Below are 15,456 nucleotides of genomic sequence, written 5' to 3' on the forward strand. Positions count from 1 at the left end.
CAGCTTCCCCCTTAAAAGTACTCTTGGAGCTTGGCAGATGATGGATTTTTTTTTTAATCACCCTAGTATTCATTTGTCCTTGAAACTATCCACATTAAAAATGCTACCTGTTTATTGCAGACAGAACAGAAAACAGGAAAAAGGTGAAGACCTGACACAAGTTAGCTTTAATTCCTTCATCTGCAAACAGTCTATTTTTGTGTGTATTTTTTAGAGGCTGCAGGAAGAGAGACCACACCTGTGCAATGAACATTCAGGTAGTTTCCAGTCTTCCTCTGTTATTGACATGCAAGTGATGTCAGCTGTGTACAGAGGTGCTGACCAATAGGATGACTTTCTGAAAGTGTGATTTCTGAGACAGTTTCTCCTATTACAGTAAAAACACTGTAATGATTATCATTGTACTTATTTGTAGCAATATGATGCCAAGCCAGTCTTGCCAGCTGAATACCTCTGGGCCTGCATGAGGCAGTTATCAGTCACAGGCTTCTCTAGATTCTCTAGGTCAAATGATTTAGCAGGCTTCTTCTTACAAGCAAGTCTTCCATCTCTTACCACAGCTTGGCTTACATATGCCCAGGAAGGGGAATCTCCTTTCTGGTTCTGAATTTCCCAGGTCTCATGGCCCTGCCTCTGGGAAATGAGTCTTTAGAGTCAAATAAAGAATGTGCCCAAACTAGGTGGTAGTGGCGCACACCTTTAATCCCACACTCAGAAGGCAGAGGCAGGCAGATCTCTATGAGTTCAAGGTCAGCCTGGTTCCAGGACAGACAAGACTACAAAAAAAGGAGATCCTGTCTTAAAAAACCAAACCAAACCAAACCAAACCAAAAAAAAGAAAAGAAAAAAAAAAGCCTGTGGCCCTGATCTTTATTGCTGACATCAGTTATTGAGTCAGACCAAATCCAGACCCTGTATACCCGAGGCCAGCTCCACATGCCCTGCCCCTCCAGTGCCTCTACTGTTCGTGCCTCTGCTTACTAAATCACAGTCCCTCTCTTGGCATTCCAGTGCAACTTGCCTGCCTGGTCCTTCTCAGCCACTCTGTTCAGGAGTCAAGCACTTTTGTGCTCCCTCCCCTGGCCCAGCCCATCACCCAATACTCACTTGTTGCTCCCCCCACTCCCCACCCCTCCGCAGCCATCACCAGTGGCAGGCTAGAGGCTTCAGAGCTATTTCTATACCCAGAAGTTCCTGAGGTGTAGCTCAGCGGAGGAGCCCTTTCCTGACATGCAGAAGATCAGAGTTTGATCCCCAATACAAAACAGACCAACAAGATCACAAACTCTATCTTAGTTGCCTAAACACTCGGTGCCTAAGGTTTTGGCCCACCCAGCCTAAGCATGAACCTCTAGAGGTAGCAGGTTCATGGTTTATTTCACAAGAAATGGTCACTAGGTGGGTACCCTGAGCTGCTTTTACTGAATACCAGGGACAGAGGATGAGCAAGCCAGGATAGGCCTGGTCTAGCCCAAGGCCTTTGTAATGAGAATAAGTAGAATTACTGTCTTCGTGGAGAAGGGTAGGGCAGGAACTGGACTAAGGGGATAGGGAGAGAAGTAGAGAATGTATGTGGGGCTGTCCACCCTAAGAGGTACTTCTGTTGAGGCAGCCCCCTTGCATGTGGGCTGGCAGAGTTCCAGGCCCAGTGAGTAGTAGGCATAGTGATTCTGAAGTCCTGCACACCATCCTAATGTGGTTGCTCAGATCACACTCATGGTGCAGTGTTGTGAGCATCAGGCCTAGGACTAGCATCAGCTCCAGAAATCTGCCCTGACTCTGACCTGATTATATGGCTAAAAACCCATTGTAGGCAAGGATTCCTGCTGGATGGTGACTCAGTCCCTCTCCTGCTCCTGTCCCCTGTCTCCTCAGTTAAGCAGTTGGTCACAGTTGCTTGATGGATTTAGAGACTAACTTCGGACCACGTGGCTAGTTTGTTCTTCTGACTAGCAACTCTTGACCATGGCTTTCTCTGAGCCTGGCATGGTACCAGACCCTGAGGAAGTGGACCTACATAGGTCCTTCTTCTTCTCTTAGGCCTACTTTTTGCAGGGATGTCCTACCTTTTGACACTGTGACTTGATATTGTGGTTTTCCAATGTGTCAGACTGTGATTGTGGCTCTCCTGGATGCCAACAGCCCTAGGGCCTCAGGTTGGGCACACGAGAGTCAAGAGATAAGACAGAAAACACACATAGGGAAAACCAACAGGGCCAGATGACAGAGAGAGAGAAGCCTTCAGCTGTGTATGCCCATTAAGCAGGAAACAGGGGGACTTCAGCTGAGTTTTGAAGAAGGATGAGGTTGTCCTATAAGGGCCAGACAGTCTTCGCAAAGGCCCTGAACCTTTGGTGTACTGGAGCTCAGTGACAAGCCTGCTTTCTCTGCTTGTTGAAAGTGCCTTTTGCCTGTAACAAACTGACCCTAATTGGAAGGGGTTGCCAACAGAGAGGTGTCTCCATCTCTGGCCACACACAGCGCTTGTGTCTTCCAGGAAATCAGCTCTGTGCAGCTGGCACGGCCTCTTCCTCAGGCAGGCTCTGAGCAGCGGGCTGCTCTGTAGTAAGGAGAACAAGGCCACATTATGAGATTTTCACAGGCTGGCCATGGACAAATAGAAGGCCTGAGTGTGCCCAGGGACCGGAGCCTGCTTAGAATAGATTCTGAGCTTGGCTCTGGGGGGTGGGGCAGGAGAGTAGTCAACAAGGACCAGGTCTTTACGAAGAGGGGGCCCAGCTTGGCATGAATGGAGAATGAGTACACCTGCCATCTATCTGCAGCCTCTGAAGGACCTTTGGCTCTGGGTGGCCCAAAGACATGCACACGTGCAGCAAACAAGCTTACAGGTAGACTGTCTGCTGGGGGATGAACTCCCAGCTTCCTCCCCTCTTCCTCCCACTCCAGGACACAGACCAAGGAAACCAGTGGGCATTGAGAGCCTCCAGGGAAGCTCTGTGCTCAGGTCATGGAGTGGGCAGCTCCTCCATGAGTCCAGGGAGTGGGCTTTAGCGGCCCCTCTGACAGAGCTGGAGACTGGTGATCAGAGGACAGCAGCCACGTGAGCAATTTCATAGCTGATAAATGACAAATGAGCCATGGAGCCTAGACTAGCCTGTGCCCAGGCCTGGTTCCCACTGTGATGCAGGTGGACAGCTCCTCTCTCTGGAGTATAGCAATGCTCTTGATCACTTTGGCTATGGAGAAAATCACTCAACATGGCAATGCCAAAGAGCTGTTTATGAAGACTCTGGGGCTCAGAGGGGATCGGTAGCCTCCCTCTGTGTCGGGCTTCTGCTGGACGTCTACAGTGCTGGAGAAGCTGAGCCTTGATCAGTCGTCACTGCAGTGACCAGGCTGTCTACCAGGGGCCTCAGCTCCTCCTCTAGCCTCTCCCCACAGCCCTTCCTGGAAGCTGGTTCAGGCTTCTTCAGAGAATACAGGCCTCTTGCAGAACATCTCCATGGAATGTGGCAAGGGACTAGCAGTAGCTGGTCAGGAACACTGACCCAGTTTTGGCCACACAGAAAGATGAGAGCCAGAGAAGGGACCTCTGAGCCCAGCACAGGGTGGGGTTCAACGTGCCCTCGGAAGACTTTGAACTCATGGATTCTCCCTCTTTGTTTCCAGAGGAGGAAACTAAGGTCGAGGGAGCTGGATAATTGGCTTAAGACCTCTTTACTGCCCGGTGGTGGCCGTAGGTAGTATGCTGGAGCACAGGCAAGTGCTTCTGGGGCCTTAATGGGGCTAGGACCTCCTGGGCTCATGGGTAATCCATAGCCTTGGCAGAGTCCTGGGGGGTGTCTGCAGTCAGTGCTAGTGAGAAGTGGGGTTGGCACCAGATGAGCTCTATGACTCCTTACCTGGTTCTCTTCGTCAAAATCCCCACACGATGAACTTTACAGACAGGAGAGGTGGAGTAACCTGAACACAGGTGCTTTGTATCCACTCTCACCTGACACACAGCTCCTTTCATTCCTCTTTTCTGTTGTAGGAAACTTCCAACCCCAATAAGCCTGTTCAAAACCACACAACTGGGTTATTATATTTATATCTTGTGTGTCTAGATAGAGCAGATCTATCACTGTACTAATCCATTCCCCAGCTTTGAGACCCCTTGTTACTTGTGGCTTCTCCAGGCCATGTGGCTCTGTTCCATCTTTCTTCCACCTCTTTTTCCTCCATCCTTCTCCTCTGTTGTCCCCTACCCTTCCTCCACTCTCTAAAACCCCCAACCCCACCTTTCCCTTCCACTGTCCAGTCACAGGCTGTAGCCTTTATTTGAACAGTTAGAATGGGGAGAAGGTTCACATGAAATCACCTGGGTACCTGATCCACTCCTCCTCAGGGCAGCTCCTCTTGAGGAAGTAGAATTAACGTTAAAATATAAACAGCACCAGGGCAACCTATAACACTTTTCCTCCCCAGAAAATCCAGCAGCCTCCTCTTGATCCCATGATACTCTCTGTGTTCATGTATCTCTACACAAGGGGGCACATACATGTCTCTTATGTGGAATAGGAAGATTTTCTGATCTCTCCCCTTCAACCCATTTATAATCTCTGTTTTTTTAGATAGTATCTCTCTATGTAGATCAGGCTGGCCTCTGACCCACACTCCTCCTGCTTCTGCCTCTATCTCCGGAGTGCTAGATTACAGCCACGTGCCATCACACTGGCCCAAGCCCTGATATTTGTCTTTACATGGAGGCCACCTATGCACTCCACTGTCACCTCTCCAGATTTACCCCAGCACCAGTCAGACTAAATGACTAGGATGTTAAGTCCCCATGTAGAGACCGTTTCAGTCCCAGCACATTGTCCATCTTCATAGAAAAACCTAATGGAAATTGGCATGTCAGTACATACCCATAACCCTAGCACTCATCAAGGATTGGGTCAGTTTTGGATGGAGAGAAAGGATTTGAAGCTAACTTGGGCTACATCAAACTCTGTCTCAAAAAGAAGGAGTAAGAAGAGGAGGAGAATGAGGAAAAGAAGAAGAGGAGGAGGAGGAGGAGGAAGAGACCCAGTGGAGAGGCAGGATGTTACTCTCATGGCCACCTCAGGGCCTTTCAATGTGCTTATTCTTAGGCTCTGAGCCCTGTCATGCTCTGCATGCCTTTGGTCCTTGTTTGGGGCTCAGTATAGGTGACACCACTTGCCAATGGCCCTGTCCATCCTGGACCACCCTATAGCAACACTGGGTATTGTTGCGGTCCAGTCTCGACACAGGATCGGAGTTCTCAATTAGAAGCAGCCTATCTGGAAGGCACATAATAAATATACACAGACTACTTTTTGGGTACAAGCTGACAGGCAATATTTCAAGGCTTAAAGTTTCTCCCTCTTTCTCATTCTCTGCTCTCTCTCTCTCTCTCTCTCTCTCAGCTTGAGGCTACACATATTCTGCATTCTCCTGTGCACTCTGCTTTTCTCCTGTGCACTTTTCTTTTCTTGAACTCTCATGCTCATACACATCTCTGTGCATTCCCCTTTCACTCTCACACACACTATTCATACACATCTCACACACACACCACATGCACTCTCCTTTCACTCATACACACACTCTCTATACACACTTCGCATTCTCTCGTCACTCACTCTTCACATGCTCTTCTCATGCTCACTCTCTCTTTCTCTTCATTTGCTTGTCACATTCATCTCACATGCTCCTCAATTGCTCTCTACTCGCTCTCTAGACTTTTTTTGCACTAGTCTTTTATTGATACTCCAAAAGTAGATTTAAAATAAAGACATTGTATAATCATTGCCAAATCAAGTTAAAAAGAATAACCACGTTCCACAAAGAATCAAGAATTACAATTGTTCCCTAAAGTTTCAAGCTTCCCTATTCCCCCAGGCCTATAGCCAAAATAATAATAATTGCAAACTTATCTTTATTTAAACTTTAACTCATTATAATTCAGAGATGAGAGCTCCAAGGCCAGCTACTTACATTTTCTTGTGAAACTCTAATGATAAATGACATGGGCAAAGCTACCATGCAGTGGCCAGAAAGGATCAAATTAACCCTTAACTCAATAGTTCCACTAGCTTTCTGCTTCTGCACATTGCACACAATGACTCTCCTAAGAGTCCCAGTGTTTTGACTTAGTTTTACTAATGTAAGATTTTACATATTCTATACTTACTTTCCAGGAATCACTCTCAAATGTTATGCAAAACTTATTTTATAATTTCAATAGTTTTTTTCTTTCTTGGGGTTCCAATGTTGGCTCTATTTAATTTTCTTTTTTTCTTTTTTTTTTTTGGTTTTTCGAGACAGGGTTTCTCTGTATAGCCCTGGCTGTCCTGGAACTCACTCTGTAGACCAGGCTGGCCTCGAACTCAGAAATCCGCCTGCCTCTGTCTATTTAATTTTCTAATAATTTCTTCAACCTTTTTTTTGCAAATCAAGCATTAATCTAGAACTACTATTGTGCAGTTATTACATTGTTTCCAAGATGAGAACACACAGCATGCGCCTGAGCCATGAGGACTGTGCTGTGCTGTGCCCCATGCCTCAATTTTTTAATTGTTTAAGGTTCATTACATCAAGGAACATTTAGTTTCACAGAATTTACCAGAGCAGAAGGAGAAAGAAGTAGGAAAGTCAGATATAATAGAATAATTATGCACACCAAGGCCAACTGAAAAATAGTCACGCACAAATGAAATCTATATAGCCATCGTCCAGGGCTAAGGTTAGGAGAAATGGGAACAACTGTTTTTTACAAAGAGTTGCCTCAGGCTACTGAGATGTCTCCATCCCGGCCCACTGCAGGCAGATGCTGTCCCTAGCAGGGCACTTTACTCCTGCCAATACGGTATTCCCTTCCTAAGCCTTCCTAGAGACAGGCTCTTGAGTTCATCCACCTTCTGCTGCCCTGGTGGATTGGACTTGGACAAAGTCACTTCTAGCCTGCCTTTGGTGTTGGGGCCTTCTCAGCCCCTGCAACCACAACAGCCAGTTCCCCCAATAACCCCTTCCCTTAGACCAGTGTGCACATCCTCTTGGTTCAGTCTCTATGGAGAACCCTGACTGATACAGTGTGACAGAGAGGTAGACCAGGGGAACTGGGGTGGCAGGAAGAATATTCAGGATACTGGCTCCTTTAAGGAACTCACACATCAGGCTGGACTAGACATGGCTACAACCCAAGGACACAAAGGAGGGAGTTGGAAGGAGATGCCTCCAAAGTCAAGGCCAGGATACACACTGGGGACCAAGAGTATTAACATACTAGGCACCTTCTCCACCTCCCTGTCAGCTGCCCTCTTGTCCCCATTGTCCCCTTCCATTCATTCTAGGTACATTGATAGTGCCTGCTCTAATCATTGGCTTATCTCTGAGTGCCTCTGGTTCAGAATGGACAAAGGGGACAAAGTTCTAGTCCTTCCCTTAAGCAGGAGACAAAGAATAAGTAAATAAATGACCCTGCTTCTCTGGGAGGAAGGTCAGAGCTATGAGGACAGTGCAGGATAGGGAGTGTGGCGACCTTGGTGCTCACCACGTGGTTTCAAATGTTTGTCTTTCTACCTTCCTTTCTCTCTCTCTCTCTCTTGCTCTCTCTCTCTCTCTTCTTCTTCTTCTTCTTCTTTCTTTAAAGTTTATTTATTTTTATGTGTGAATACACTGTAGCTGTCTTCAGACACACCAGAAGAAAGCATCAGATCTTGTTACAGATGGTTGTGAGTCACCATGAGGTTGCTGGGAATTGAACTCAGGACCTCTGGAAGAGCAGTCCGTGCTCTTAACCACTGAGTCATCTCTCCAGCTCACCAAATGTTTTTCATGCAGCCTCCGTCTCACTCTGCTCACCCCTCCACGAAAGAGGAACCGACATTGTGCCTTGGCTTCCGCTTATTGCGTGTTTGTGCTCTGTGCGTCTGTCATGGAGGTCCGAAGTGTTGTGACTGAATCCCTCTGCAAATCTTAGATGACGGAGTTTAAATTCCTTAAGGCCATGGCTATATTCGCAGCTTTCATGCCTTCCCTGCGCCTGTAGCGCCCCCTGGTGGCAAGATGCTGTCCTGCAGGCAGATGGTCCAGAGATGTCTTATTTACATAATCACCTTTTCATCTTGTCCCTACACCCCAGCCACCAGCCGACTTCACCACACGGGAAGAATCCCCTCCCCCTTTGGTCGGTGAAGAGCCTAAAATAAATGTTCTCACTCCATATTGAAGGGACTGATGGTTTAGGCCACTTTGGAAAAAGTTCTTTACAGCTTCTTAGGTCTCAGAAAAGGTGAATCCCACACACAACTTGCCCTTATGTCTGGTGCCCTACCTACATCTGGTGTTCCTACAAAGCCCATATGGTTTCCCTAGGAATGCATGTGCTGTGTTTAACCAATGTGGTCTTGGAACTATGGTTTGGACTAAGTTGGCATTCAACCTCAGCTGTTAGTCGGCCGTGTTCTTTTTTTTTTTTTTTTTTTTTTTTTTTTTTTTTTTTTTTTCGAGACAGGGTTTCTCTGTGTAGACCTGGCTGTCCTGGAACTCACTCTGTAGACCAGGTTGGCCTCGAACTCAGAAATCTGCCTGCCTCTGCCTCCCAAGTGCTGGGATTAAAGGCGTGTGCCACCACCGCCCGGCCAGACTCAGATTTCTAAAGGCCCTTGACTGTGTGCCCAAATGGGCAGCAAGGAAGAAGCTGGAGACTGCCTGGGGCTGCTGAGCTGCTGGATCAGCACGCTGCCTGGCAAGGGAAGAGCGGTGATGCAGATAGGATGGGGTGAACGGTGACAACCGGGATGCCACCTCTTTCTCGTGAACATCAGGCCACTCTAAACCACAGAACTCTAGAAGATACTGCTGTGAGCAGTCAGAAAGTTAGACATTAGTCAGGTAAGACCCCAAAGTAGGAATCCATTCTTTTTTCTCTTGTGACTCACTCTTATATGACCTACACTCACACCCTGCCAGGCATCCTGAGCCCCTCTTTCATCTTGTTCACTTTGAACAGAAAAACAAAACAAAACAAAATATCCTTAGGAAATAGCTCAACACCTTTCCATGAGATCCCTTGTGAAGGTTATGTCACCAAGCTAGTTACAAACTTCAAATTCCAGGCCATTACTATCATTTTTCCATTGTTGGGTTACCCTGCCCCTTGTGTATGTGTGTTTAAATGCACGTGTGTGCATGTGTGCACGGACTTACACATGTAGGAGCTTGCCTGGATGGAAGGCAGCGTGTGCTCCTCACTTTCTTTCTTTCTCTCTTTCATTCATTCATTCATTTATTTTTAGACAGGTCTTCTCCTGGGCCCTTGAGCTATTTGAGCAGGAATGTAGCTAGAGACGCCCTGGGATCCACTTGTCTCTGTCCCTCAGTGCTGGGTTACAGGTGCATGTCACCATGTCCAGATTTTATGCCTAGCTGGAGAGGCATAAAAGGAGAGGTAAACTGAGGTCACCAGCTTGCATAGCAAGCACACTACCCACTGTCATTCCCCAGCCTCCTACATCCCAAGAACAACTGTTTTAATGGCTTATGGCCATGCACGGTAGTTTACACATGGTCTCCAGCTGTTTCCACACTAGAAGGGCAGGCGTATAGTCATGGGAACATATGCCTATGATGTTAAAACCTTGGCCACTGGCCTTTTCCGGAGCGCTGACTGCTTCCTACTGACCAGCAGGTTCACACTAGACACTAGGACGTTTCAAGACTGACCCCTGAAAGTTCTGGCCTGGGAAACAGTCACAGACTGCTTGCTGGCGCCTTAGTGGCCAGCATTTCATACATGTAAGCCCAGCCAGGGTTGCCAGAGGCTGATGTCAGCCGAGAAACACCCTATATCCTGGTAATCTTAGCAGGCATGTTTTTGCAAGTGAAATAGACTGATCCAAGAGAGACTGGTGGGATGCCCATGCCAAGCTTTGCCAGCGCCATCCGTTTATATGAAGTGGGGGTGCTCCAGACTCAGGCAGCAGAGATGGCCATGCATTTAGTCTTACTTTTTATTTAATGTGCATGAGTGTTTTATTTCTTTTCATCATGTGCACACCTGGTGTCCTCTGAACTGGAATTACAGGTAATTCTGAGCCTCAACAGGGTTGCTGGGAATTGAACTGGTGTCCTCTAAAAGTGCAGCCAGTGTTCTTTTTTTTTTTTCTTTTGGTTTTTCGAGACAGGGTTTCTCTGGGTAGCCCTGGCTGTCCTGGAACTCACTCTGTAGACCAGGCTGGCCTCGAACTCAGAAATCCACCTGCCTCTGCCTCCCAAGTGCTGGGATTAAAGGCCAGCGCCACCACTGTCCGGCTTGCAGCCAGTGTTCTTAATCACTGAACCATCTCTCCAGCCCCAAGCCTATATTTAATGAATGGGCTAGGAAGCCTTTTTCTAGGTGTTACTAACTTGGTAAGAGGTAGAAGAAACACTTTTCAAAGATCCAGAATTGGAAGAAGCCTGAAGGTGGCATTGCCAAGCAGTGCAGGAGCACCTTGAGCACCCGCACTCCTTGTGTTTATAGACAGGAGCATACTCCCAGCCTACAGTGGAACTCACTGCAGCTCAAGTTAGCTCCAAGCTGGAGAGCTTGCTGCCTGTTCCCCCTGAATGCTGGGATTACAGGGAAGACTCACATATGACTTCAACTTTCATCTAACGTCCCATACTCTGGAAGCCAGTAACTGTTTACATGGAGTACGGCCACCAATCTCTACTTAGAAACCCCAGGGGTGCCCACTCACTGGGATGCCAGGAGCCAGGACATTTTAGAAACAAGGCTCACATGTTAGCATCTGGACCAGGACTTCTCCATGTATTCTCTGTAGGTTTTATGATGAGCTTTAAAATACTGAGACTAGCTGGGCAGTGGTGGCACACACCTTTAATCCCAGCACTTGGGAGGCAAAGGCAGGTGGATTTCTGGGTTCGAGGTCAGCCTGGTCTACAGAGTGAGTCCCAGGACAGCCAGGGAGGGCTACACAGAGAAACCTTGCCTTGAAAAAGCCAAAAAACCCAAAAAACAAAAAAACAACCAAAAACAAAAAACTGAGACTCTCCCTAGTGCTCGCCATGTTTTCCTTAGTCTAGCTTATGGTTTTCTTTTCTTTCTTTCTTTTTTTTTAGATTTATTTAGGCCGGGCATGAGGCAGAGGCCGGTGGATTTCTGAGTTCGAGGCCAGCCTGGTCTACAAAGTGAGTTCCAGGACAGCCAAGGCTACAGAGAAAAACAAAAAACAAAAAACAAACAACTCCCCCAAAAAAAGAAAAAGAAAAAAAAAGATTTATTTATTTTATGTGTATGAGCATACTGTAGCTGTGCAGATAGATGGCTGTGAGCCATCATGTGGCTGCTGGGAATTGAACTCCTCGGACCTCTGTTTGCTCTGACCCCCCGCTCACTCCGGCCCCACTCACTCTGAAGTAATACACTGTAGCTGTCTTTAGACACACCAGAAAAGGGTGTCAGATCTCATCACAGATGGTTGTTGTGAGCCACCATGTGGTTGCTGGGATCTAAACTCAGGACCTTCGGAAGAGCAGTCAGTGCTCTTACCAGCAGAGCTATCTTGCCAGCCCTAGCTTATGGTTTTCTAAGTAAATATATAAATAACATAATCGATGTGTTACTTTGTAGCACATTTATGCCTTCTGGGATTTAAGTTTTACTGTACAGATATTACATCTCAAATTGTCCTATTACTCTGTCTTAAGCATGCTTAAGCACGCCGTCCTAGCTGTTCTGAATTGCTCTGTGGACCAGGCTGGCCTCAAACTCAGATCCACCTACTTTTGCCTCCCAAGTCCTGGTATTAAAGGCATCTATTTCTACTGCCTGGAATGAGCAAATTTTAAAGAAAAGAGCTGTAGTTACAGACCACTGTGAGCTCTCACAAAACTGAAGTGGGCTAGCTGGGCAGTGGTGGTACACTTTAACCCCAGCACTTGGGAGGCAGAGGCAGGAGGGTCTCTGAGTTCAAGGTTGGTCTGGTCAAAAGTCCCAGTTCTAGGAGGGCAGCTGGGGCTACACAGAAAAACCCAGTCTTAAAAACCAAAATCAAAATGAAGTGGGAATTGACTGTACTCTTAACTGCTGAGCCATCTCTCCACTCCTTTACGTAAGCAATCGTTTTTGGTGTTTTCCAGACAGGGTGCTACTCTTTAGCACAGGTTGGCCTAGAACTCTATTCACATTCATTGACTGTCATAAAAATATATTAACAATTTCTAGTAGCACCCACTAGATTCTGAACAGTAAATGTAGGTCACTTGTCCCCTCGGCATTTAAACTTAGCTGTTTCTTGATTTGAACTACAAACCAAATGAAAAAATATGTCACCATACAACACAAGAAGGCCCATGAAAAGCCAAAGAAGAGATTATATTACCACATTTATTTATTTATTTATTTATTGAGGGTTGCAACCCTTGCTGTTCTGCAACTATCTGGCCTCAAAGTAAGAGATCCACCTGCCTTTGCCTCCCAAGTACTGGGATTAAAGGCATGTACTACCACACCTAGCTAAGTCATTTACTTACTGAGATGTGGTCTTCTTAGCTACCCAAGCTGACCTGGAACTTACTCCATAGCCCAGGCTATCCTGCTACTTGTGATCTTCCTACCTCTGACTCCTGAGTGCTGGGATTGCAAATGTTGCTATTATCACACCTGGCTCCATTAACCTATTTTACCCTGACAGACAGCAATAGACTCAGCTGAGTACTTGCTTGGGGCTCCTACCTGGGAGAACCAACTTAGGGAATAGCAGTTTGTTAGTAAGGGTCCTTCAAGCACTCTGTGTGCTCGAAAGTGAAAGAACAACACACACCCCACTGCTCCAGGAGACTCAGGGGGAAGAACTGCAGAAGAATTGCAGAGCTGTGAAAAGAGCATCGAGGTTGACTCTTCACCTGAACCTTCCGAACAAGGAAGCTGCCTTTTCTTACTCCACTACTAAAAACATGAGCGACAGGCTCATTTCCAAACAAGCTATGATAATCTCTAGAAGGAATCTCTTCCAAAAAATTTTAACATTTTAATTAATGTGGTATAAACAGAACACTGACAGCCATACATTAACATGTTTACTTTGATAAACTAAGCTTCGAGTCAAATACAACTTCAGAACTCCCTGCAACAAAACACCCAGTTTGCTATCTTGAGAAACTGTCTTATTTCCTTTGGCTTATAGTCCGTGCCATGGAAAACTGAACATAATACGAAATAATCTACGATCTATCTCAGAAGGCTACAGAAAACCGAATCACTGTTAGGATTTAAGAATACAGCTTTAATTTCTTGGGCACTTTGGATCATATAAATATATAAATCTTAACAAGGTAACACTGTTCACTGTAATAAAGGCCATAAAAATAACAGCTCTGCCATATTGCACAGATAAATTAATTCGGTTGGCTTCCCCAGGCCTCCAACCAAAGAGCTTTCGAACCAGAACTGGAAGACATAGGGATCTACACTCTTGGCATCGAATACTGACGATGTCAAGTCGTTTGCAGAAAATAAACTTTAACATTTCACATCCCGGCATCATATACGCCAATTAACAGGATTTCTTAACACTCGAGACAAGAGTCTCACTGGAGTCCTCCTGCGGTGGAGGTGCAAGCTCAGAGCTGCGGTCGGTCACCGCAGCCAGGGAAGTGGTCCTCTGTCCGAAACAGGACCGGCGGCTCGTACACCGCGCGCTGGGGCCCGGTGGGCGCCGACTTGAAGAGTGAGGGAACGCTGATGGTATGCAGCAGCCTCCGGAAGGCCCGGGGGAAGGTCCCCAGCTCCGCTTCGGCCTTGGTGACCTGCTCCTCCATCCTGGCCACGCTGCTGCCGATCATCCTCACGAAGGCCTCCAGCTTGTCGATCCTGCCGTAGATGCGCCTCATCTCGGCGGCTTTGGCGTGGATCCGAGGCACGCCCTCGCTCACCACGTGAGACGAGTCTCCGCGAATCATGTCCAGCATGCCCACGAACTCGTCCACCTTGGCCAGCAGGTCCTCCAGGCTGGCGTCCAGCGCCTCCACCTCGGGCCTCGGTCCCGTGGCAGGCAGCAAGCTGGAGGCGTAGCTCAAGGCGGCGCGGCGCAGTAGCGGCAGGTCGCGGCCCGGCGCGTCCTCGGGGCCGTCATCTTCCCACGGCCCGGACGCGCTGCTGTGGCTCTGCGATACGTGGCCGCTGTCCCCGCTCCACGCGGCGCCCAACGGCTCGGCTTCCTCAGTCGAGACCTCTCGAGACAGTGTTCTGACCGCAGGTCCTTCCTCCATGGCCCGCTTGGCCGCTTCCGGTGCTAAGCGATTGCGTCACGTTCTGAGATCCCTGCTTCCGGCGCCTCCTAAATACGTCAAGCCATTACCAACCAGCCAATTCTACAGAGAGCCCACTCTGGCTTGTCGGTCGGTGCATTCACAGTGTGTGCCTGTAGAGTCTGCACATGTTAATAATCCAAAGAGGATGACACGATTAGATGATAGATAGAAAGATGGGTAGATGACAGATAGATAATCGATAGGTGATAAATAGATTAGACCAGTTGTGGCACATGCCTTTAGTCAAAGCACTCAGGTGACAGGCAGACAAATCTCTTAAGTTCAAGGCCAGCCTAGCCAGTTTCAGGCCAGCCAAGTTCGTGTAGTGAGACCTTGTTTCAAACAAACAAACAGACAGAAAGACAGACGAATCAATAGATGATTGATTGATAGGTAGATCGATGGTAAATTGATAAATGATAGTGTAAGAGAAATACACTAAAGCAGAGCTAAAGATGTCCATAGAGACTTTCATGTATACTCTCATAACCAGGTTACCTCTGTTTCTCCACCTGCCCTGTAGCCAGCCAAGGCTAAATCTCTGTAGATGGAAGGACCTGCCTAGGAATTGGGGGTCTTCAGGTGTTTGAGCTCAAGAGTAGAACAAAGTACTTCTCATTTTTATTATTAAAGAAAGCAAAATATGAGGTGATGTTTACAATTAGTTTAAGTAAGTACAAGTAGAGTGAGGAAATACATCTGGTATTATCATCTTTTATCTTGTGAAAAGAGCCAAGAATATTCCTTCTATTGTCTTTCCCACAGAGATAATGTGGACATGCTCAGGTATTCCCTTCAGGTCCTTGCTTTCAAGTGTATTCACTTATCACAGTTTATGTAATTCTTTCTAGAAGGCTACCTTGTGGGAAGAACATTCTACACTCTGCCTATCCATAGTTCATAGTAAGTTTACAGCTTTCTTAGACTGGTTCCCATATCCATCCGCTGTGTCATACCCACCAGCACCCATTTGAGGCTCCTGCCTGCCTCTTTTCCTTTACCAGTGATAACAAAATAAAGTGTAAGCAAAAGACAAGAGCAGTAGAACAGCCAGGTGGTGGTGACACATGCCTTTAATCCCAGTACTTGGGAGGCAGAGGCAGGCGGATTTCTGAGTTCAAGGCCAACCTGTTCTACAGAGTGAGTTCCAGGACAGCCAGGGCTATATAGAGA

General features: G+C 47.1%; 1 protein-coding gene across 1 annotated transcript; it reads right to left on the reverse strand.

The window, feature by feature from the left end:
* Window positions 1-12,985: 12,985 nt before the first annotated feature.
* On the reverse strand, window positions 12,986-14,269 carry Bloc1s4 (biogenesis of lysosomal organelles complex 1 subunit 4). Its single transcript, XM_031342136.1, has one exon. The coding sequence runs from the start codon at window positions 14,239-14,241 to the stop codon at window positions 13,594-13,596; it is 648 nt and encodes a 215-aa protein (XP_031197996.1). The 5' UTR covers window positions 14,242-14,269; the 3' UTR covers window positions 12,986-13,593.
* Window positions 14,270-15,456: the final 1,187 nt, after the last annotated feature.

Source organism: Mastomys coucha, unplaced genomic scaffold (assembly GCF_008632895.1).
Source record: "Mastomys coucha isolate ucsf_1 unplaced genomic scaffold, UCSF_Mcou_1 pScaffold22, whole genome shotgun sequence".
NCBI lineage: Eukaryota > Metazoa > Chordata > Mammalia > Rodentia > Muridae > Mastomys > Mastomys coucha.